The 23,631-nt window shown below is 44.4% G+C and overlaps 2 protein-coding genes across 2 annotated transcripts; both read right to left on the bottom strand.

Annotated features, from left to right (window-relative positions):
- Positions 1-8,831: 8,831 nt before the first annotated feature.
- On the bottom strand, positions 8,832-13,711 carry LOC137671265 (chymotrypsin-like elastase family member 2A). The gene is made up of 8 exons (XM_068414717.1): positions 13,268-13,711; positions 12,615-12,703; positions 11,936-12,033; positions 11,586-11,714; positions 10,643-10,779; positions 9,765-9,910; positions 9,476-9,628; positions 8,832-8,913 (listed from the first exon to the last, which is right to left on the bottom strand). Exons 1-8 carry the CDS (start codon positions 13,308-13,310, stop codon positions 8,896-8,898), a joined length of 813 nt encoding a protein of 270 aa, XP_068270818.1. The 5' UTR covers positions 13,311-13,711; the 3' UTR covers positions 8,832-8,895.
- Positions 13,712-16,217: 2,506 nt separating this feature from the next.
- Positions 16,218-21,337, bottom strand: KIAA2013 (KIAA2013 ortholog). The gene is made up of 2 exons (XM_068414659.1): positions 20,253-21,337; positions 16,218-19,573 (listed from the first exon to the last, which is right to left on the bottom strand). The coding sequence occupies exons 1-2, from the start codon at positions 21,235-21,237 to the stop codon at positions 18,714-18,716; spliced, it is 1,845 nt and encodes a 614-aa protein (XP_068270760.1). The 5' UTR covers positions 21,238-21,337; the 3' UTR covers positions 16,218-18,713.
- Between the last annotated feature and the right edge of the window lie 2,294 nt (positions 21,338-23,631).

Raw genomic sequence — 23,631 nt, 5'->3', positions numbered from 1 at the left:
CTCGCTCTGGAATTGCTCAAAGGTGGCAGCTAGCAGGATGGGGTTAATGACACGTGCAGCCCACTTAAAAATGAATCGAACTCCATGTAGAGTTACTAATTGTCAATGTCAGGAAGTAATTCAGTTTGCTTTGATTTCTCTGAGTCATGCATTGAAGAGGAATTTACGATGCTCTGCTCATCACTGCAGAGGCGTCTTTTGCTCCAACAAGGAAAGAAAAGCAAATTACAATTTGATGGGAGAAACAGCTTGTCCTTCTCATGTCTTCCATACAGCTAGACTGCATCTTTGTTTCACTGTCAACCCCTGTGGTGTTTGGATAAGGGGAAAAAATACACATACGGAGAGGAGATTCCTCTGTAGTAGAGAAGAGCTGGAAAGACAAATGCTGCAGAGACTTAATAGAAGTAATTTAATATTGTTCCCATTTCATTTGTATCTATGAAACAATCTGAAACAAAAAGAGTTATTAACCTCTCCTCTTCTCCATCAGGGTCTCACTACTCCCTCTCCTACTATCTACAGTTATACATGCCTTGCAAGCAATAGTTTACTGGAGAGATGTACAAGCCAGCTTGAAATAAGCTGGCTCAGGTTCTGAAAGTGTCCTCACTATGTCTGGACTGCGATGGCTAGATTCTGTGTTGCCTACAAATATAAATCTAGAATAGCTTTGCTGGAGTGAAAGGAGTCACATTGCTGTACATCTTTTATCTACTGTTTGCACTCCTGATGGAACTCCACCTGTACTTTTGTATCTTCTCCTTGTTAGAGACATCTTTCTAAATTTCTATTGTTTTTTTAGGCTCTCAAGTAAACATACTAGTTAAAAATGTGAATTATGGCTAAGAACAAAAAGATAATGTTATTTAAAATAAATGTGTGTGCCTGGGACAGTCCAATCATTTCTTATCCTGTCACATCTCATCTACAAAACCTGGGAGAAACTCATTTTTCTGCATTGCTTTAATAGCATTATCTCCAAGCCATGCCCTGTGTTCTAAACTGGCACCTTTGTCACCTTCCCCCAAAGCAGGGGAGCCCGATGAGGTGAGGTTCTCCTGGAGGCTCTGATGGGACCTTTGCTGAAAGCCATTCCTCTGCTTCTGGCTTGTGCCGTGGGTGGCACTCTCAGGGGTCCAGGCTGGTCTGGAGGTCCCTTGAGTGTGACTGTCGGGGCTCGGCTCATCCCAGGGCATTGCAGGGCTCTGCTCAGCCAGTGCTGCTCCCACAGCGCCTGCACTACACTATTGACAGAGAGGAGCACGCATTAGAGCTTGGATTTGTACACAGCAGAGCCCTCTACTTGCAGGACAAAGATGCAAGTTCTCCATGTCTTAGCCCTTAGCGAATGGCTCGTTACCTAGGAAGTCTCACCCTGCTGAACGTTCACCTCCTTACTTGTTGGACAGATCCCTGGCTACTTTCCATCTTCTTCTTGGAGATTGCTGGATTCCAGTGACACACCAGGCTGTCATTTTGGACACTGTAGTTCTTGTTACCAAGAAGCCAGTAGGTTTTCATTTTCCCTTTGCCCTGGGACAAGAAAAAGGAGAGAGCAGAAAACAGCTATTTTCATGGGATATGAAGCAGAGCAGAGAATCGCTATGGCCAGGGCTACTACCTGTACTGGATTTGTTATCTCTCCTTCTTGCATAAATGGCTGCTGTTTGGGGAAAGAATTGTAACTGATATGCAGTTTGGGTGCTGATAATTTTTTCGGTTCAGAGAAAGGCCTTGCTGGTCACTGGCAGCGTTGCTAAGGGTTTAAAATCAGCCTTACACACATGTGTCTTTGTAACTGAGTCCTGACACTTTCACCCATATTCATGTGGGTCCATGCAGGTGCAGACATAGCAGCTGTATTTCAAAGCACACAGTAACACTTTTTCATCGATTAGCAGGAGTAATGCATAGCTACTTCCAGCTGAATTATCAAAAGAAACTTGGGGCCACAGTTAAAAATTGACTGGCAATTCATAGAAGAGCAATGGCCAAATCTATCATATCTCCTTCCTATCTCATTAAATGCCTTTACTGTTGCAAAGTTACAGAAAAGCTGTTACCTTGACTTCAATTTCTCCTCTCAGTTCAATTTCATATGCATCATCTGCGAGGAGGGCATCATATGTAGCAGAACTGATATGGATCTTCTGCGCTAGGATTCAGAACAGAGCATTAGAAATTAATTATTCTCCTATTCCCAGAGACCACCCACCAGCCCTCCTGCATTTATCAGCCCAGTCTTTCCACCTCTTCTTTGGAAAATGTCAAGTTGAAGAAGAAGCACAAAGAAGGGGAAGATGCCTTAAACACTGGTTGAGGACTCTGTGACACTGGACATGGATGTGAGCTAAAACATAGAAGCAGTTCAGCAGGTCACCGGACCCACTGACATCACTGTGCAATGCTGTGCTGGGTATCTCTGCACAACAGCATTGTACAGCAGTAAAAATAGGTGATACTGGTAGCAAAGGCCACATAAAAGGACCAAGAAAACATGCATAGCCCTCTTATATGTAGCCATGGTGTTTCTACCTAATGCCTTTGTGTTAAAGTCCTTAAAATCAAACTCAGCTTACCTTGTGCTATTTGCCTTTTGTCACCCTCTTTCTCCTCTTATTTCCAATTGTTTTCCAGAACAGACTCTACTTGCTCACAAGAGTTTCTCTTGCTTATTTGATAACTAGTGTATGTACAGGGATAGTGGGCACTGCGGGTCATGCATGTGCTGGTTCTTTAGATCTATGGTAATTAGTTCTCTAGGCTGAGATGCCGCAGAGAATGCTCCTTCTCCTGTATGAACTTTATTTCACACTTGGCCATGCCCAATGCGAGGGGGTGTTAGGGGTTTTCCTTTTACTGCAGTACCCAAGAGACGCAGAGTGCAGGCGTGAGCTGACTGGCACATAAGGAACACAGAGATTGTGCCCGAGTCACTTACGCAAGCTGGTGGACTCCATGCGGGAGGCTGTGTTTACCGTGTCCCCAAAAAGGCAATACCGAGGCATTTTGTACCCCACAACTCCAGCTACACAGGGCCCTGAGAAAACACAAGGTAGAGAGACCCCAACAAGAAACAAGTGGAAAAAGTGCAGGGAGATGCCAAGTGCAAACACCTTGGCTAGTCGCTGGATCCTCAGAGCAATGGGAATTGGGAATGCTCAGAGCATCTAGGGCCTGGCTGCACAGTACTTACTTAAGGAGAGAAGTCACGGTTTGATTAGCTGTAGCTAACTGGTGCTGGTATCAGGGGAAGATGCACTTTGCCAGTACTAAATTGTTTCACAGGCCTTTCCACACTGATGCAAGCAAAAGTTGTTTCACCCCCCTGTTACTGCCGGAACCAGGAGAAACACTCATCCCACGGTGCTGCAGCGAGTCGGTGGCTCGTACAGAAATGTAGAGTTCTTTTTTCCTCACACAATTAGACTCTGTCCTATGCTCTTTTTCTCATGCCTCCACCTCAGCCTGCGTACCTGTGTGTATCCCAGCCCGCAGCTGCAGCCTGCCCGTTGGCATATGAGGGATCACAACCTGACGAACTGCCGCCACCAGATCCAGAGACATCTTGGCGATCTCGTCAGCGTGTTTGGTGCCATTCCTCTCTGGCAGGCCGCTCACTACCATGTAGGCATCACCAATGGTTTCCACCTGATGGGAAGGGGCATGTGTCACTAAGAGGCAGGCACCAACTTTTCTTTGAAAAGGAGATCAGAATAAAACACATCTCAGCTGTCCACCGCTTGCCAAGCTGCGGTGTAGTCCCTGTGCGATGGCAGGTCTTGGATTTCATGGCTTTTGGCCAGCTGGCCTGGTGTTTTTGATGTTCACTAGGGAACAAAGTACGAAAGATTTCAGCAGCTTCCAGATTCCTTGCCTGTAGGTTTGTACTCACCTTGTAAACATCGTAAGACTCAATCCTGCCGTCAAAGCAGACGTACAGATTGTTGAGCATCTCAACAACTTGCAAGGGAGTACAGGAGGCAGCAATGCTTGTGAACCCCACGATGTCCGAGAAAAAGATAGTCACCTGTCACAGGGAGAAGGAAAGTGTGAAGCTAAGGTCTGCAGGTAACAGCGGCAGAGCCTTTGAAGAGTGTGGGGAATTTGTGAAATTCTGAGCAGAACAGCCTAAGGCACAGGCTGCATGTAGAACCGGTGTTGCAGAACTGAATAGATACAACCCTAAATGAACAGGCTCTGGCTCTGGATTGTTCTCTATTAGTTTGACAGACAGAATTATGTTTATCTCCAAAGTTTCTCATCTGCACTTCTCTGAATACCTTGTGCTAGATGGGAGACTGAAAGTCAAATGCTTTGAGTCTTGTGAGCAGTGACCAACAGACTTCCTATAGAAGTAGGGCCTGATTTTTCTTTTAAAGCGATTTAAACTGTGGTAGAGATCAAAAATAGGTATCTGAGCAAACTGTGAAATAAAAACTCAACTGCTGTCTCTGCTCTTGTTGAATTAGGAAATATGAACTGGGTTTTGTTTCTCTTCAAATGATGTTTTTCTTTGTTATGATCAAGTAATTTACAGAGAAATTAACTTTTAAAAAAAATCAGATTTATAAACAAAAGAACAACAGAAACCATAATAACTGAACTGAGGAAGGGAAATGTGTATTATAGCTGTTGGAAAATAATTGTTTCTTCTCTGTGCTGCCTGAACTTTGTCAGTGTTTAAACTAAAATTGTTCTTTTTTTTCATCCTTGGTAATCCCAATTAATCCAGAAGAGCCACCTTTTCTCTCCCTGCCTTGGTTCAGCTACTTTTGATGTCATGACTGTTGTGAATTATAATTAATTGTGCAATTACAGGTTGCTGTTTCGATAATGACACCTACAAATTAAATGCAAATATTTATTATTGTGTTTCACAGCTGAAAGTAACAGAGCATCCAGGGGAAAAAGAGTGAATAGGACTGCAATTACTGTAGCGTGAGGATTGTGGCTGTGGGCTATGCAGCACAGCTGCTAAACTCAGCACTGACAGCAGCACGCGTGCTGTGAGGCAGAGCTGCAAAGAAATGGGTGCTGGCCAAACTCTGCCCTTGTTTTTATGTCGACAGGCTTTGTTACAGTTACGCACTTGAGGCTACGAGATCATCCATCCCTCTCATCTTTCTCTAAGTCCCATGCTCTCCTTTCAGTTATACTTGTGCAATCATACTGACCAGTACAGACAGGATTTGTCCTGCATTGTTTTTTCGTGTTTCTTCTCATTTTACAAGGGGGAAACTCAGTTCTTGCTCCTGTGTACTCATGATCTAATGATGCTGGCTGGCTCTCATGAGTAGGCTTTTAAACCCAAAGAAGACAACTGCCAACATAGGATCTTTGACATCTAAAGCTACACTTCCAGAAATTTCAGCTCTTCTTCCTTCCCCATCAGCCTAAGTGCTTCATGGCACATTGCACAGCTCTTTCCAAAACCCGTTGGGAGTATTTGGATTTCCACCCACCCTCAACCATGGGCACAAAACCAGGTTCCTCAAAACAGTGGCAAGGTAGGTGCTTTTTTAGGTGAATACTTTTCTATCCTTGGTGACAGCGTCCTTTCCATTTGCTAACCTGATCATAGTTTTCTGCCTCAACTTTTTGGCGTTTCCTTAGCTGCTTGGCCACAGATTTTGGCAACATCTGGTGTAAGAGGTCCTCAGCTAGCCGCCTCTCCCTTTTCAAGTCCTCTGTCTTTTCCTTGAGGTTCCTGGCATAATTGTGTATCCAATCTGTCATTTGCTTGAAGGACGTCAGGATTGTGGGGTAAATGAGGCAGGCTATCATTAACAGACTAATCTTAAGGCTCATTGTGGACAGGATTTCTTTAGATTTCTTGATGAGCTTTTCCTGTCCCTTCTGCAGTAGGCAGCTCTGTACATCATGCGGTCCCTTTACCAAGGCTTCAATGGACACAAATTCATCTGAGCCCAGGAATGGGATGAAAAAAGAGATTCCTTCATAGTGGGTGAAATGAAGTGATAGATTGACATTATCCATCCAGCACTTATGTACACTCTCTGATGAAAAGATAGCATAGTTCAGAATGGCAAAAAATTGATGCAATGTTGTTTGAAAGCTCGTAGATGCTGGCATTAAATGAGCTTGAAGCATGGCTTCTCTTATTCGAAGGATGAGTTTAAAAGCTACTATGTCTGCCCAGTCAGGATTGTATCTCATAGCTTTGAGGTCTTCATGGGGACTACTGAAACGCTCCAGCAGTTCAGAGATCGCTCTGGAAAGCATCTGGCTGCCTTCAGTACCCCCTGTGCTATTTAATTTTTGTCTCATGTCAATGAGGTAAAATCTACAAATGGAGATACTCTCCTTCTTGCATTGGCAGTTCTCACAATACAGGTCTGCTTCACTTGCCTTACAGAGGGAGTTTAAATTCCCCGACAGGTGAGCATGAAATGATCTATTCCTCTTTGCTCCTGGGAACAGCCAGCTGTGCCTTTCTTCCTGCAGGAGAGAGATGAGGCGAACAGCCCAAAGGTTTTCACAGGATGCAAGTTCCTGAAGGGCTTTCCCTGTGTTTCTCCACATTTCCAAGCTGTTGCTCAAATCAAAAGAAATGGCTCCAAGGAGGCTGCAGAGGGAGACTGTGCATGCTGTCAAAATCCTTTGAACTGGTTTTCTACCACCAGCATTGGAAGGGGGAGAACACCTGGGGGGAAAAAAAAAAAAAAAGAGTGGGGGTATCTGATCCCTGGGGTTTTTCTTGCAGCTCCTGAAAACATAATTGGAGCTAGCAGTGATGGTTAGCAATTCACGTGCATTCTGAAACAAAGCACAGGGATCGTGCATTAGCTGCCTGTTATTCAAAGACATTTTATTGTATTTAGTTCCACCTGACATTTTATTTTAAAAGAAAAGGTGTAGTAAAAAGGCTGTTTCAATGACTCACTCAGAGCAGCAAAAACGCATGAATGAAATCATACGGTTTTCCTGTGAGTTTTGACCTACAATATCATTTGCTGTAGGTTTTATTCTCTGTGGTACTTCTATCCAAATCTTAAGGAAGCCCATGAAAAGACAGGTTACTTATTTCAGTGATCACTAACTGGAACTGTTGATTTTTTTTTTTTTTGAACGTGTAGAATTTATTCTTAATAGGAATTTCCAGATCATGAGTAATTTGTGCTGATATGCTGAAATGAGCTCAGATGTTTCCACAATATTGTCTAAATATTTCAAAAGGAAAAATAATTAAATTTCAGTTTTGTTTCAGTTTTTACAGAAGCATATACATATCCAATTTGTACGGTTTGAGCTTCATGATTACCTTTTCTGTCTGTTTCATGCTGCACGTAATTGACATCCATGTTCCATACAGCAAAGTAACCTCTAACAATTTTCATTTTCAGAACTATTAATCATTTACAATCTTGTGTTAATGGTACTCATGAAAACAACTCAGGATGTTCTGCTGAAGCTGGCGACTCCTGAATAACTGGTCAACCCTTATTTCCACTGATAAAGAACAAGCCAGCGGACAGGGTTGCTGATCAGTCCGTTCAGCTCAGTCCTTTTTTTTTGTTTTCCTCAGCACAGCAGAAGTGATTGAAAAAAGCCTTCCTCAGATCTCCTGCTCTTTCAGATAGGTGAAATTACGTTTTTAATAAGATAAAAATCCAATAAAGCTTGCTGTTTCTCAGCAGAGGCTGATATTAGGCAAAACAAGTTCCTGCTGGGCTCTTCGCAGCAGCTTGGTGGTCAATGGTTGTAAAGTAGAAGAAAAGTAATATAAGGACAGTCCCCAAGGTGATAAACAGCCATGTTTTCTCTTGCTTAATAAATATTATTAAACATAAATTGTATTTATTTATTTTCAATCTCAAGGTAACAACTGCAAATGTCTGACTGAAAGGAACTGCAAGCCTAGAAAAATTTCTCTCTGAACCCAGATGCATTTCTGTTCTCAATTCCAGTCTTTTCCTTATGCCATCTCCAGCTTACCTTTGAGTCGCTTGTCCTCCATTTTTAATCCATCGCTTTACTTTTGAATCCGCCAAAATATGTGCCAGGAGGGAGAAGAAAAACACAACAAAAATCCACCTTGATTTTATAGTGCCTACCTTTTATGACAACAAAAGAAATATAAATAGGGGCTTTAATTTAGTACCAGGCTAAAATGTGGTAATTCTGCTTGTGCTTCGCAAAAACTGCCCGTTTGTGTCTGTCAGCCGACAGTGACAGTTCAGAGGTCTTCACCTGGCAACTGAACGGCTTAAAAATGAGCAGTGGGGACATGAAGGAGATAGGTCTGCAGAGGTGCTGCCAGCATTCACTGCTAGATTTTACCCTTCCCCTTGCTAAGTCCCAAGATCACAGGGCGTTAAAAACCTCTTTGTAAAAGCATTTTGCAGCACTCCCACACTCACCTGCTTGGACCTGCTCGCGCCCGTGCTGCCTTCCCGCTGGGCATCGCCACTTGCTCTGCTGGGTCCCGCTCGTGGGTTCAGGGGTCCCATCAGCTGCCTGCCTGCTGCCTACAGCCCCGGCCGTGCCTCGCTTTCTCACCCCCTAACCCCAGAGCTGTTCCTGTGGCTCTCTCTCTCTTCCTACTGCCCAGCCTCTTCACAGCAGGCTCACATCTTCCCCCAGGTGAGGATAGCAAGCTCCAGCCCAAGGCAGGGGAAGGGCTGTAAAAGGTCTCCAGCACTGTCACTAAATACAGGCTCTGGTCCTGCCAATACACAGGAAGAAGTGACAGGGACACATGTTTTTCTTTCATCTTGCGAAAAATAGTGTTTATTGCAGTATGGTTAGGTATAATCCTTGTGTTGTTAAAAGCATAATTTCCCAGCTCTTTGTGATCAAAGGCGTCATGATTATGACTTTATTCAAACTGTTTTCCTTCTTGGCATCTATCATCCAGTTCTCTTTGGCTTAGTTGGTTGCCATAACCTACAAAAATATAAAACAAGTGAAAAATCAGATCGTGAGACCCAGGAATTTGTGAATAGTATGTGTTGCATCCAAGATGCAGGATTTAAAGAACTGAAATAAGATTTTTTGCTTCACAGTCACTTTTTAGATTAAAGTTTGTATTAAATTAAAAAATAACTGATGTTCCAGTCTTGAGCAGCATGCGCTGCCTTCTAGGATGCAATTGCAATGATCAGTGTTATTGATGAATATAAATTTGAGCAATCACTTCTGAAGTCATACCAGTAGAATCTTTGTGACTATAAATACAGCTCTAGTAAAAAGGGTGAATGCATTCCTAAACATCGAGACTTACTTAAAAGTGAAAATAATTTGGATAACTATTTAAGAAGAGGATAGTTGTGCTGCAGGGACTGCTTTTGCACTGATAAGGGCTTGTCTAGAGAGGTTACTTGTATGTAATGTAGCATTTGAATCAAAAGTGATAGAGCTCCCTGAGTAGGTGGCAGAAATTGCAATCAGAGAGAACCTCAGAAGTAGCTGAGTGTCTGCTCTCCAGCAGCAATACCTCGAACCTTACCTGCTGGATCCAGCTATCGTAAGCGGAGACGCGAGTGAAGACAGAAGGCTTGTGATAATAGTTGCAGCCCAGAGCAGAGCCAAAGCTGACGACACCATGCACTTCCCACCTGCCGTCAGCACCTCGGCAGTTCAGTGGGCCACCAGAGTCCCCCTGGGAGCAAGGGGCAACACAGTTAATGGCAGTCATAGTGTGACTAGAGCTCCTCCTTGGTTTTCTTAAGCTTTCCTTCCCATCAGGCCTGTTTGTGTCTGAAGCCAAGCCCTAAAATGGTGTTCTCTGGACTCACATAACAGCTGGAGGTGACTCCATCCCCACCAGCGCAAACCATGGTGGGTTTCACTGTGCCTCCCCACCAGCTAGGCTTGGAACAGGTTGCATAATCCACCACCAGTAAAAGGGCTTGCTGCAGGTCATCTGGAAGAGGTCCATTTGCTGTGAGGGAGTAGAAACAAAGGAGTCATGGTATCAGCTGGCACTGAACAGAAAACAAAACTGCATTTTTAAGTTTCTCCTGGGATCTGGGTGCTATCCAGGTGAGTTCCCTCCAGGTGAGGAACTCCATAGGAGCTGTGTTAAAGGAGAAGCTGTATAATCCATTCCTTAGCTCCATTCTTTTAGAATGGATTTTATATATATATAGGTCTTAACTTACTAATAATTTGCATTCCATTGAAACATGTCTCCTTGTTAGAGAAATAAAGGGCTGCTCTTTGTTCAGGAGTTTGCAATTTACATATCACTCGAGGAATTGCCTCTTGAGCCGAGCTGACACTTCTGCTGAAGTCTTTGAGATTTTCTTCACTTTACATCTATTCCTCACTTTACATCTATTCCCTTTTGTGTCTCTTCAGTTATTCAGCAGGGTATGTTAGGATTAGCAAATTCTGCAGTCTGCACACTGTTAACGTTTGTGTTACAATAGCTTCTAAAAGCTTCATACAGGGCCCTCTGGTGCACTACTAGCCCCATTACAAGCAAAATAAACTTGAAAGGCAGTGAAAAAATCAGTGTGCGTGAGTGAAGTGGGGCCTGATAACCTACCTCACTATATTGAGGCTGAGGGGATCTTGAGCACCATCAACAGCCTTTTTCCAATCAATCTCAAAGGAGAAGGCAGTACTGAAAGATTTTGTTCCACAATTTTGCAAATGTCCAAGTACTTACTCTGCAGTCTTCCCCATCCTGTCACATAGCAGGCGGTGTTGGATGACAGGATGCTTTGTGCAGGGGGGAGGCACGCCAGCTTAATGTGGTCAGTTAAGGTGACATGTTCAGTGAGTTTGATCAGAGCAATGTCGTACCTGTGGTCACACGCACATGTTTGAGAGTGGGGAAGAGAAAGGGAAGGGGTGAAGAGGTTTGCAAATAGATTAAGACACAGTAGCATGAATACTTAGCAGTTCTACAGCACTTGGCCTGTTCAAAAGAGATGCAAGGGAGCAAGGAGACCAGTACAGAAGCAGTAAAGATTCCTCCACCCTCAAAGCAATGGGGAAATCCACAGACTGGAAGACTATTCCCTGCAGAACTGTTCACTTTCTTGCTGGCAGCTTTCTGGAAATTGCCTTTTATAAGTTCTTTTCACCAAAACCAAGCATGTGTTAGAACTAACTCCAAGGACCTGGAAACTGAGGGGATTTCTTGGCTAATGCCCTTAGCCTGCAGCAGGACACGAGTCCTTCAGCAACAAAGATATTAATACTGTTGATCAGTAGTACTCTCTGTTTATGCCATTTGTAGGAGGGCTTCGGAGAGTATAAATTAATTGTATAAATTGTATAAATTAATTCATTCCCTTCCACTGTACGAAAGAAATCATTGCATAGAACATCTTCCTGCCCAAGCATGAACACGCAAAATGTCATCTGAAAACATAATCAATAAGTAATTAATATTGAAAGTCCTTTATCTTCTCTTGAGGGGGAAAGGTGCAAACTGGAGACTCAACTCTCATCTGTGAGCAAACATTTAGAAGTACCACTGCAAGCTGTAACAGGAGGCTCTAAACATTTATTTAGTTAGCTGCCAGAACTCAGGGTGGGTGTGTTCAGGCAGTTCAATTTTTGCCCTGCATGTAATAACTGAAAAAATACTGCCACCAACTTACCCATTTGCAACACTCTGTGGATCCCAGTTCTCATTGACAATGATTTTTTCTGGAGGAAGTGCAATTGATCCTTCTTCCACAGCTGCTAGGTTGTATTTTCCAAGAAGTACTCGATATTCCCTAGAAGAACTGGGCAAGAAAAGAACGTATGAGGGGTTTTTTCCCCTCTACTTTTAAGAAAATGAAAAGGTGTCATTCTTCTTCTGACCTATTTGTTATAATCAAAAGATATGATGTGAAACTTGGAGCTCTTAATTGGGAAAGGGAGAACTGGCATAAATATGGTTTTGCTTTATCTCTCTCTGACCATGCACTGCTTCCTGGGTACAGGCTTGAACTCCGTTATTTACCTGATGCAGTGTGCAGCTGTCATCACCCAGTTGGTTGCAATGAGGGTTCCTCCGCAGGTGTGACGCCATTGGCCATTTGAATTGTATTGAAGGGAGGCCTAGGATCAATGCATCAAGGCTCAGGTTTTTGCTTACTGATTTTTCATTGTTGCACTTTCTTCCTGCACCCAGAACACGACTTGCTGCTGGAAGATGGTGGGAGGCTTTTAAGCAACAAGTTTCCAACTCCTGGCCACAGGAAAGGTTGCCCTCCTTCCCTATTATCCAAAAGCTTGTGGGTTTTTTTTTAAATGTTGTTTCTTCCAAAGCTCATGCTAAGTCTGGCCCAAATAGAGCATTTCATCTGCTTCAGAAATGTATTTTTTAACTCCATGTACAACTATGCTCCAGTAGGCATTGTCGGATCCACTGAATTTCACGGTTGTCTCATTTAAATGTGGCATGGTGCCCAAGACTACTGAAAGAACATGAAAGCCTGCGTGACCAACAAGAGGTGGTACATTCAGAGCTTTCTTAAAAAGACTGGAAACTTTGGGACTGATCAGAATGGAATATTCAAAACCTAAGACATGACAGGCAAGATGCATCAAATGGAATGTAAGACCTGGTTTTGTTCAGCCGTGTTGTGTGAGGGTAGCACAGCCCTTCATCATTCCAGGGAAACCACAAAATGACCAACCTGCCAGGGCCAGCTGTACGGTCTTGCGTCTTCCCCTCCAACAACTCTAGACACAGTGGGTGGGTAGGCAGGAACCCCGCAGCCAAAGGCTAAAAGACATACAAAATAGACATGTGTTTTAAAAGTAGGAGGTTTAAAAAAATTCTGTAAGAGAGGGTTTTTTCTAAATATAGACTCTGTTTGTACAGAACGTTGCAAGGTACAAATATAGGCTGTGATTTAATGTGATACAAGTGAAGATACGGCCATTGGTCCAAACTGAGCAACGTTACATAAAGCCTGTTTGAACTGTTTATTTTTCTGACAGATAATCAAATCAAGTTGGCTTAATCAAATTCTCCTGTGTCAGCAGAGATGCAGCTCAGCCAATGCAACAATTTGATGTAGATTAACTGTATTTCAGTGTACTCAAGCTAAATAAAATAACTTTGCATTTGCTACAGGCTGAGAGCAGTAAAGCTGATCAAGCCCCTATAATAAGAACAGAATAGCACAGCACCTAGTTAGTCTTTTGAGACAACTTTTAAATGAACTGCCTATGCTGTATCTCTTTCTGCCTTGTTGCAGAATGTCTGATTTCCCTAAAAAGGAAAGTTGCTGTTAGATTTTAATTCATTTTTCCTTTAAAATTAATGCTGAAATTGGATACATACCTGCAGCTGCCAGGGTCAACACAGCAAAGAGGACTCCAAGCATGATGCCAGTTAGCTGTACGCTGCAGGCTCTGCTCTGCAAGCCATTTTATATGTTATTGTTTATCTCAGGGACACGTAACTTAAAATGCAGTGTTATTCTAATACCAATGGAAAACTTGTGTAATTGTGGGATAATTTTTTATATGCACAAGTGCCTTAAAAAAAACCAGTTTAGATGGACCTTGGATCCAGGATATATAAACAACTTGGTTAAAAAAAAATTCCACCTGAGCTGCGTATTATCTGTAGCAGCTGTTTGCTCTCCCATTGCCTTGACAGTTGATCACAAAGGTGTTTTCAGAAGGAAAATGTTAAATGAATTATTCTAATGCTTGGTGGTACAAGAGCAGTAACTGATATATTCAGACATGTCAGCGGGGCTGGATTAGACGATCTCTGGAGGCCCCCTTCCAACCGTAATTAGTGTATGATTCTGTGATTGCTTGAAATTTTATTTTGTTCCAGTTTGTTTTGTGACTGAATAGCAACTACCACTTTGTACTGACTGAAAACCTGTATCTTCTTTTCTAGATCAAGTTGCATGTGGTTTAGCATGCCATACTTCTTCAATAAAACAAACTGTAATCGCTTTGAAGTGGAAGATGTTTCAAGCATTACAAAGAACCAGCTGTCCATGATGATGGAGAAACACTGGTGTAGCACGGTGAGCCAGACTTCATTGCTTTCCTATGTACCTTTAATTGTTAGATCAGCAGCACATCCCTGGAAGAGAACAGGATTCCTGTAGCATTGCAAATGACCATTTTTACACCTCAAATCAGCATGCTGACCTGGGGTATAATGCAGTGTGAGCTTGTTAATGAAAAAGGGTAAACCATTTTCACTATCAGGACAAACCAGGCAAGGGCAGGCATTTAGACCACTACAGAGCTGCTGCCACAAAAGAAAGTGTCCTCATTCATTACTGGACATTTGAGATCAATGACTTGATATCAGCACTTACCCTTGTGTCTCTTTCTTCCTTTTTTTGATTCTGCTATGGGAATTTTCCATCCTCTGTCATGTTTCCATCCGCCTACTCTTCACCTGAAAAACTGTTACTGGTTATTTAAAAACCAAACATCTCTATCCCATAAGCCAGGTCACGCATAGGGAGCAAACTTATTAGAATGGAAACAAATAGCATAATGCCAGTTCTGTACCCAGAGTTGTGTTGTACATACAGACCAAACTAGAGGTTTCAAACAAGCTGCAATAAATCTGTTGTTTAATGTCAGTATTAACAAGCAGCAAAATCCCTGATTTTCATAGCCTCCATTCTGCAGTAGGTACTGATTTGGATGAAAGATGCCTGGAGCACACATGTGGAAGGCAGAAATATATAATGCTTTGCTCTTTTGTCTGCTTCTCAGGAATGTATTATCCTACCCAAACAATAGCACTTGAGAAAGCTGCATTCTGAATTTCAAATGGAAACCAATGGAATTTGGTTTCAACCAAACTCTGTTCTGGCATCTTGTATTTATTATCTGACAAAAGCATAAATCAGGATTAACTGAGTGCAGAACTGAGATTCTAAAATTTTTTTTTGTGAATTAGTTGGCTCTCTTCTTGATGTCGGAATTTACAAGCTGAACAACATACTATGCTTTTCAGTTTAACTTCTGTGCTGCTATCATTTTCATTGAATACCAACTAAAAATTAAGTATAAATTTTGGATGTTCAGTTACTATTTCACCTTCCCTGTTTTATGGGTGTGCTTGTAAACATGAAATTTTGTTTGGTTTTTTAAGCATTTCTGCATCACAAATATAACCTTCTGTTATCTTGCACACTGTAAATAGAGAAACCCTATTCTTTCTTTTTCCCTTTCTTTGTAAAGGAATTCTGAAACATTTCTTTTTTTATATGGGGGGAATGCTCATAAGAATTTTAATATATAAGATTCTTACACGCTCATAATATTCTTAATGTAAAACACTCTCAAAGCTCTCTTTTTGTTTGTGGTTTGTTTTGTTTTTTTTTTTGTTCCACTCCTGCTTTATGTAACGATTGCTTATCCATCTTTTCCAGGTCTAGCCTAAATAGGCTGAAGTATCTGTCTTGGACTCAGTGGGCATCATACTGTTGGCAGTTCTGCAAGTGAACATCAAAAGGCTCAGCCTCCAGCTGATACCATGGTGGCTTGGAAACAGCACCCTGGAAGCTCGTACCATCTTCGTGCCAGATGTTTCACAGAAACTAAGCAGCTCGTGGAACTTCAGTAAGAAAGAGCAGGAACTTCTGGTATGTTCTCTTGAAGCGTCACAGCTAGTATCTCTTTCAATACACAATGTACTTGGTGTATAATTTAGAATGTACTCCATTGCCTCCCTATCTTTCTTCCTTTGTAGGGTAGTAACTATCCTAGACCAATCAGTAAGTGGAAGGGTCTGCAGATAAGTAACAGACACTGAAATCTACTTTTCTGAGGGAGGTTTTTCATCTGCAACTAGACAATAACCTATTTAAAAATTCAAAGTTAAATCCTGCCCTAGCTTTTCATTGGGAGCACCAAATGTGCCAAAATCATTGCTTGCTGGATGGCCGTTAAATCTGCTACTTGATTGTTCCCTGGGTTCATTTCTGTGTTCTTACAACTAAAGCCTGGCCTGTGTGCCTCAAGATAGAACAAGGTTATACAGAGCCAGGGAAATGGAGATTAGCACCACCCTGTGTGTTTCTGTCTCTTATTATGCCTTCCAAACTATCTGTTCCCATCTTAGATCCATTTATATATTGTTTTCCACACTGTATTTCCTTTTAATCCAAGCACTTTTGTAGTCAATACTGGCCACAGATGTAACATAAGACTCTGCTTGTTTTAACTGGGTGGGCAACAAGGGGAGGAGAGAACAGAGACCAAAAAAAAAACCCAACCAAACCAACCACACTTTAGCAATCAGATTAGACTGAAAGATATTTATTTAGAAACAACAGCTTTGGTATTTTAAAACCAAACGACCTTTAAACCACTAGAAAGTGGGATGTCTCCCCCCATAGCCAAAACAAATCAATGCACAAAGTCTCAACAGGCTTAGAATAGGAAACCTGCAGATCAGCATTTCCAAGTGTAAATCCAGAAAACAATTTCATTAAATTGGTTTTGTACTCTACAACCATAAAGGCTGAAAAACTTGTTACCAGCACTTAGATATCTACAGTTCAATTGACTGACCTGTTACTGAAGTGGAGGCAAAATTATTAACATCCTCCTCCTCTCCCCAAGCAATAAATTAAAAAATGTCTATCAGAAAGGATGTTACACTAAAGTTTTCTAGTTAAGTTAACTCTCGGAAGGGAATCATCGTTCTTTATTTTCCTGTAATATTAAAAAACAAATCAAAGTATCAAAGGACTTAGTAGATCTTCAAGTATTTTCACCAAATGGATTACTCTTAGGGAACTGAACAGCTTACAAGGAAAAAGAAACATCTGTTACACAAGCTTCCGGGATAAACTCTTGAATAACCACACCTTCCAAGTCTCAGATTCCTCTCTCTAACAAGGCACAAAAGGATTGTTGCTTGCAAAAGGTCCTTGTTCTCAGCTGCAAAATTGTCAGATCTCTTGTGCAAATGGAGGCTGAAAGCAGGACTAAGTTCACTTGGACACTGGGATGTTCCCATTCAATTCATGAAACTGGGTTATTTCAACATCATTAATCTTGTTTACTGCTACAGAGATTTTGAGCTTCAGCTGGCTTCCACTTCATCCCTGTTTCTGGAATCAAGTTCTGCATCATCTTCATTTTAAGTAGGTCCAATTAAGATGAGGCAACAGACTTGTTTGCTGTACACTGCAAGGCTTTTTGCAGTGTGAAGAAGGAAGAGGTGTTACATCAGCCCTGGTGTGTAGCTGTGAAGCTTCTCGGCATTTCAGAGCATAGTGTCAGGGACAGTTACCTGTAGTAATGGTTAACAAGTGATTTTGTAAAAGGCAGCAGACAAGTCTTGGAGATGACAAAGGCAACCAGATAGACAGCAGTGAAAAAAGGACACAATTTTATCATTTCAAGGACACATTTCAGGATGCATGTCAGGGCGCGGCTGTAGACACAATAATTGACATTACTTCCTGACCGCTTCCTCCTTTTGCCCTAAAGTTTTGATCAAGATCACAGGCTTACCACTGCAGTTGTTTTCAACACACACATCTATCCTACCTCTTCCTTGGTTAGTTTGTCTAGCCAGAAGCACCTTCTAATCTCATTCTTTCAATGGATGACAGATAGTCAGACCTGCTTGGGATCAGGCCTGATCTCCAGTGCTCAACATTACAAAGCCAGTGAGCTGAGAGGAAAATTGCCAACTCACTTAAAACACCCCTTACACACTGTCAAGTTTAGTCCAGTACCTTCTGTATAGCCTTAGCTATCCAAACTTGAATTTGCTTTTATGATTTGGAAAAACAGAGCAATCTAAAGCTAGAACTTTTCCTCTAACAGCTCTGCTTAACTATGTCCTTTTTCATATATTTTTTTCATAAACACAAGCTACATTTGACTATGTTCCACCCTAAGGAGGGATGCCTCTGAACAACATGGCTACCTCACGCAGCAAATCGAGTCTTGTCTTTCACTTCCACTCTGTATCAACATACAACCAGAAAGTACCAGTACTAGGAGCGGAAATCACCATCTAGTCTATTCTGTGCTAAGTTTTTACTAGCAGCTAAGTCTTCCAAGGCAAGTCAAAACAAGAATTTCAAATCCTTTACATCAAATTGAGATGCTGTAGAGCTTGAAGTCAGAACCTCCAACTGACAGTAAAAAGCACTCAGTACTTTTCTTAACACCAATGGGAGAACCACTAGCTCAGCACTTTCCCAAAATGAGGGTGGTAAACGTGGTTTGATGGAGGACTGCACAGTGTCTGTAAATCTATGAACATTTACCAGTAGTCCCAACAAGTCAGCACCTTGACCTTAGAACACCAGCTTGCATCTGTGTGTTCTTCTACGACATGTCACACATTCAAACCAGGCAGACAAGAGTGCACGTCTCCCACACAGCAGTAAAGACAAGTATAGCAGCTCTCTCACAAGCATTCCGGTACTGCGTAACAACAGACATCATCTCGTGACACAGCTGTGACTGTTGGCTTAAAAACAAGCAATATCCTACACCAATGTGTGGAGAAAGGACAGAAAAGCTGTCTCTGCCTTGATCTGCAGCCTTACAAATGTTTAAGAAGGACAGACGATGGATTTATCTTTTCTAATGTTTGTGAGCCCTACCACTCCAAGCCCTGCCCTAATCCTACTTCTTGCAAGAAGAGGTCACGGATCACTTGTTGCAAGAGAGACTGAAAATCCTCACAGTCCAAGACAGAACCTCCCTAGGCACAACTGACAGAAAATCAGGTGACAACACTCGGTGGACAGCAGCCAAAAGCATCAGCCTTATACCTTACTCCTGAAGAGCGGCTTGGCTCCTGGCCCGCAATATTCATTGTAGATGAGTTTGAACAGAAACAAGTGAAACAATGTGATTAAGGAGGCCACGCTGAACCAGAACAGGAAGGGTAAGCCTGGGTATTGCTTGGCCATGTGTTCCTCATGAGCCAGAATAGCTTTTAGATGGAGAGTGTGTCTCAGGTCCTGCAAGTGGATCAAATCTGTCGATATATAAAGCAGTGGTGTGATGGGTTGAGTCACCATGACGGGGAACGTATGACCTCGTGCTTCTGAGGTCAGCTCCACAGGCTCATTCATACAGCCTGCCTCACACGCATATAGTCTAACGGGCTTGTCTTGGAATTTCACAGACACATGCAAGAAGGGCTTTCCTTCAGCATCCAGCAGAACAGCTAGATTGATCAAGTCCTTATTGTAATGGATCCCACGTAAGGAATAGCTGTTATGAAGTACATCAGGGTCAGCCTGAAACTGAAGATGGTTTTCTGTGAACTGCAGACCCCCAAAACTAAGCACCATTCCCTGCATAAGTCCGTGGACTCCAGCTGCCACAAGACCCTTGCATCCCCGTTTCTGGAGAGTTAGCTTCCACAGGTCTGAGAGCTGCAAGATCTGGGTGACGCTGGTCAGCTTTGCTGGCCACAGGTTCTCTGCATGCATGGTCGCGTGGCCGCTGAAGCAGTGGTCAGCATAGTTCAAGCTGGCTTCCATTTTTTCTCTGTCCTCACCACTAATGAGTGGATCTAGCAGAGGAGCTGGCATGCTTGACAGCACATAGTAGAGGGTCATGTTCACAGTCTCACTGGATGGTGTATGCGAATCTGTGATCTTTCTCATTTCAACCCCTGTAATAAAAGAAAACAACCAAGAGTCAGAGGGTGACACATGAATATGACATTAACTAGGAGAAAAAGATGAAGCGTGCCTGTCGTCGCTCGATACACAGGCATTCTTTATAACATCTAAGAAACCTTTGCCTGTGAAGCACTGAAGTGAAATGTTTCCTTGTATTTTCTTAGATGCTCTCTCTGCTACTTGGAGCTCGAGGGCCAAGCTCCCACTAAAGGCAAAACTAGTTTGACAGACAGATGCCTTATCGAGCTGTCACCATGACTCCGCAAGAATCATCTGTCAAAGGAACATCTCTCTCTTTACCAGCTATAAAATAGCAAGTTCTACATTACTTGGGCAGCTACTCTTTTATACGAGGCCATGGAAATCTTATTTTAAGAAAAAGCATCCTTGTAGGACAGTCCTTAACTTCCATGAAGAAATCTGTCCTTTATACTGTCACTAGAGGTCAAGTCTATTTCCAACTCAGAGGAAGGAATACTCTACTTCTGTAAAGTTCACTGGGTTCCAAACCAGGAACGCTATTTTATTATCCCACAACATGCCTTCTAGACCCCAGGAGAAACCTGTCAAGAAGAGCAAAGCCTCTGGAGACCTTACAGTAACCAAGTCACTGAGCTTTCAGCTGCCCTCTAAAGCAATCCTTTGGAAGTTGAGCATCACGTTTCTTACCTGAAATGAACAGGTCAGACCAGATCTGTTGGTGCTCCTGGAAAAGATCTTCCACCCCCATCTGCATCACCTCCAGCATCTCCTTCTTGGCCGACTCCCTCAGCTTGCTGAAGGTCTCCTCCAGCCTGGAGACCTCGATGGGCTCTGAGGTGTACACCACGGAGAGCACGGTTTCATCAAAGTGCGATTTGGGCGCAACCTGCACCCGGCTCACGAGCTTCTTGGCAGCCACCACCATAAGCACCACCTTGGGGCTCCCGGCTAGTAGCAGGCGACCGGAGGAGAGCAGGAACTGCCGCTCCTCCACCTTCTCCAGGCTGGTAGCGAAGCGGCCACCCAGCGAGGGCGCAGAAGCCGGGGCCGAGGCCTCGAAGGCGGCCACCCGCTCGGTGGGGTTGGCAATGCGGATGCGCTGCAGGTAGAGATGCGGCCGGCTCCGGTGGGCCACCACCTCCTCCCGCACCGTCACGCAGTCCCCGGCGCCCGCCCCGGACCCGGTCTGGACGCACCGCACCCGCCGCACGGCGCCGTCCCGCAGCGCAGCCACCGCCGCCCGCGCCTCGCCGCGCCCGCCCAGCGCCCTCAGCCGCACCAGCGCCGGGTACTCGGTAGCGAGCGCCGGGCCGCCGCTGGATCCCGCCGCCGACACCCACAGGCGGCCGGCGGCCACGTCCAGCAGCAAGAAGCCGTTGCCCGCCAGCGCCAGGCCCGGCCCCGGCCCGCCGTCGTCCCCGGCCGCCGCCTCCTCCGGCAGCGGCAGCGCATCGCCGCGCTCGGCCTGCGCCCGCCAGGCGCCCGTGGCCGCCTGCAGGCAGAGGGCGGCGGCGCCGCGGGGCTCGGCCCCCCGCCCCGCGCCCCGCCGCGCCCGCGCCGCCCCCAGGTACCAGTAGGCGACGAGTAGCAGCACCAGCAGCAGCAGCAGCCGCCGCGCCCAGCTGCTGGAGAGCAGCCCCGGCAGCCCCTTCAGCCGCTGCTGCAGCCACATGGGCGGCGCGGGAGTCCTGTCCCGTCCCGTCCCGCGGCCGCTCCCCGGCCCCGATCCCGCCGCGGCGCAGCGACCCTCACGCCGCCATCGCCGCCGCCCGGAAGCGCCGCGCTGTGCGGCAGCCCCGCCGCGCTTTGCGGCGCTTTGCGACAGCCCCGTCGCACCGCCCCGTGAGGAGGCGCTTGGCGGGCAGCCCCGGCCCGCCCCGCCGCCGCCGAGCTGGGACCCCCCCCCTCCGGCTCCGGGACCCCCCTGGCTCCCGCCCGCCGCCGCCCCTGCCCCGCTGCCGGCAGAGGGAGGGGCGGCCCGCCGCGGGTGCCGGCCAGCAGCTCCAGCCTGGTTTTAGCCCAGGGCTGAGGGGGTGTCTCTCCCGCCCGGGTGACTGCCCCGAGCCGGAGCGGGCCTGGAGCAGTTTTCCGTAATTCTAGTGACGATTTGCTCCTGTTACCACAGCAGAGCCTAGTGTGGGAAAGCAAGTCATATTCCATCAAACTTTAATCCCTAGTAAACAGAGGAACAAACTTTATGATGTGATATAGATGTGCGTGTCAAGCCACGGAAAGCTTTGTACTCCAGCTCTGAAGGTAGCAAACGGTACAGAAACACTGAGTTAAAATGAAGTGTGAAATTCCTGACCAGATAGAGCCAGTGAACCAGCTCAGTGAAGGGGAGCAGACAGACACTTTCTTAACTTCTTCCTGCAAATGAGCTGTTGTTGATGTGGGACAGGGGGACACTGGAATCTGTACAAACGGGGGGTGAGACCCTGTCCCTTGCACGTTGCAGTAGGGCTGGGGTTTCCTCAGAAGGTCTGGTGTGCTTTGGGGCTGCTTTAGAAACTGAATTCTGACCCTTTCAGTTTTTAGGAAGTTGCTTCGCTTGGAGCACGTGTTGCACGTACTCATTGGAACATCTGCATTGGCAGCTGCCTCTGTTTAAAAAGACAGGCAGCTGACTCCAGCCAGAGCGCACAAAGCAGTACAAACATAGAAACAGGAAAAAAAATGTGCGTGCTGGGTTGGCATAGCTGCAGAATGCAAACAGAGCTGTCAAATACGGGCAGTCTGAGCACAGCAGCATAAACAATGATGCATTCATGATTTCTAGTCTGCAAAACCCCTTTCATTTCAGAATGGAGAGATTTTACTTCCTTAAAATGAGAAACTTGCAATTTTTAAAACTCTAGATTGAGTCACAGATTTCAGTCTGGTGTTCGAAGGTGAGGGGCTGAACACCTTTGCTGTGGCTCCTGGGTTAAGGTGTTGAGGGCGCTTAAAGATTTATCAGGGGCTTTGTCTGGGCCTGCAAAGTACTGAAGAAATCTAAAGTGAAAGTATCTTTTATAAAAATGTTTTTCTTTTTTTTTCAGTGAAACTGGCAGCTTTGCAAAAGGAAGTTTCCTGAAATCACCATCTTAGGGAGAACTAGTATTTCCTTGGATTGTTGCCTGCAGTACATTGTTTGAGCATGAGGACTATTTGCCTGGTAATTATGAGAGAATTCCTGCTTTGGGGAGAGGGAATGGAAACAAAAGTGCTTTGAACACACTCAAGAATATTCTCCGTGAACAAACAAATAATAATGGTAGTTCTTTGGGAGGGTGCTATTATGAAGCATGGAGAATATTAGTTAGCTACAGTGTGGCCTATCTAACGTGCTTAATTGTTTCTCCTCTAAGATTGTACCTTCTTGGTTTTATCTGGAAAATCTGAATCCTGTAATAGCTGTGATTTCTGTTAATTTAAAGAGGTGGTTTACTGACAGAAAACAGCAGATTTGGGCCTCAGAATTTTACACAGCCAATTTATTAAAACTGAACTCTGCAATGAGGGAGGCTTCTGTGTTATCCCAGTGCTGTTATGATGCCCTGTATGTTTCCAGCTGTGTATTCCATAGCCCCAGCTATGCGATACATCCTGCACTGAGGCATTGCCTTTCTTTTGTATCTCGATGCACATGTCACACCATTGCTCAGCAGCATCCTTCACTTTTTATGCCTCTGCTAAACTACCCAGTACTACTGCTTTCTCCCTGACACCTTACCTTCCTATTGTAAGTTGTTCTCCATGGGCCAAGCTCAGGTGTGGCTGAGGACTCAGTGCCTCTCTCACTGATGGCTTCAGCAGTATACCACAGTGTTGCTTTCCATCTACTTAATGTCTTAAGAACAGTACATAACATTACACAGCCTCTGTCATTCTGTGAGTTCTTTGCAAACAAGTAAATATTATTGTTCACACCTTACTGGGGAGAAAATAAGTAATTGCTTAATGTCGCTTTCAGAAATGGAAGCAAAGATTGGTTTAATTATACACAGTGCCTAAGAAAATGGCACTGTTGCTTCTAGGTATTTGCTTCAGTAGAAATAACGTGTAGCTCAAAGCCTCACGTAAG

This window comes from Nyctibius grandis, chromosome 17 (assembly GCF_013368605.1).
Source record: "Nyctibius grandis isolate bNycGra1 chromosome 17, bNycGra1.pri, whole genome shotgun sequence".
Classification (NCBI taxonomy): Eukaryota; Metazoa; Chordata; class Aves; order Nyctibiiformes; family Nyctibiidae; genus Nyctibius; species Nyctibius grandis.
Note: the sequence above shows the minus strand (reverse complement) of the source record. Positions and strands in the feature narration are given on the sequence as shown.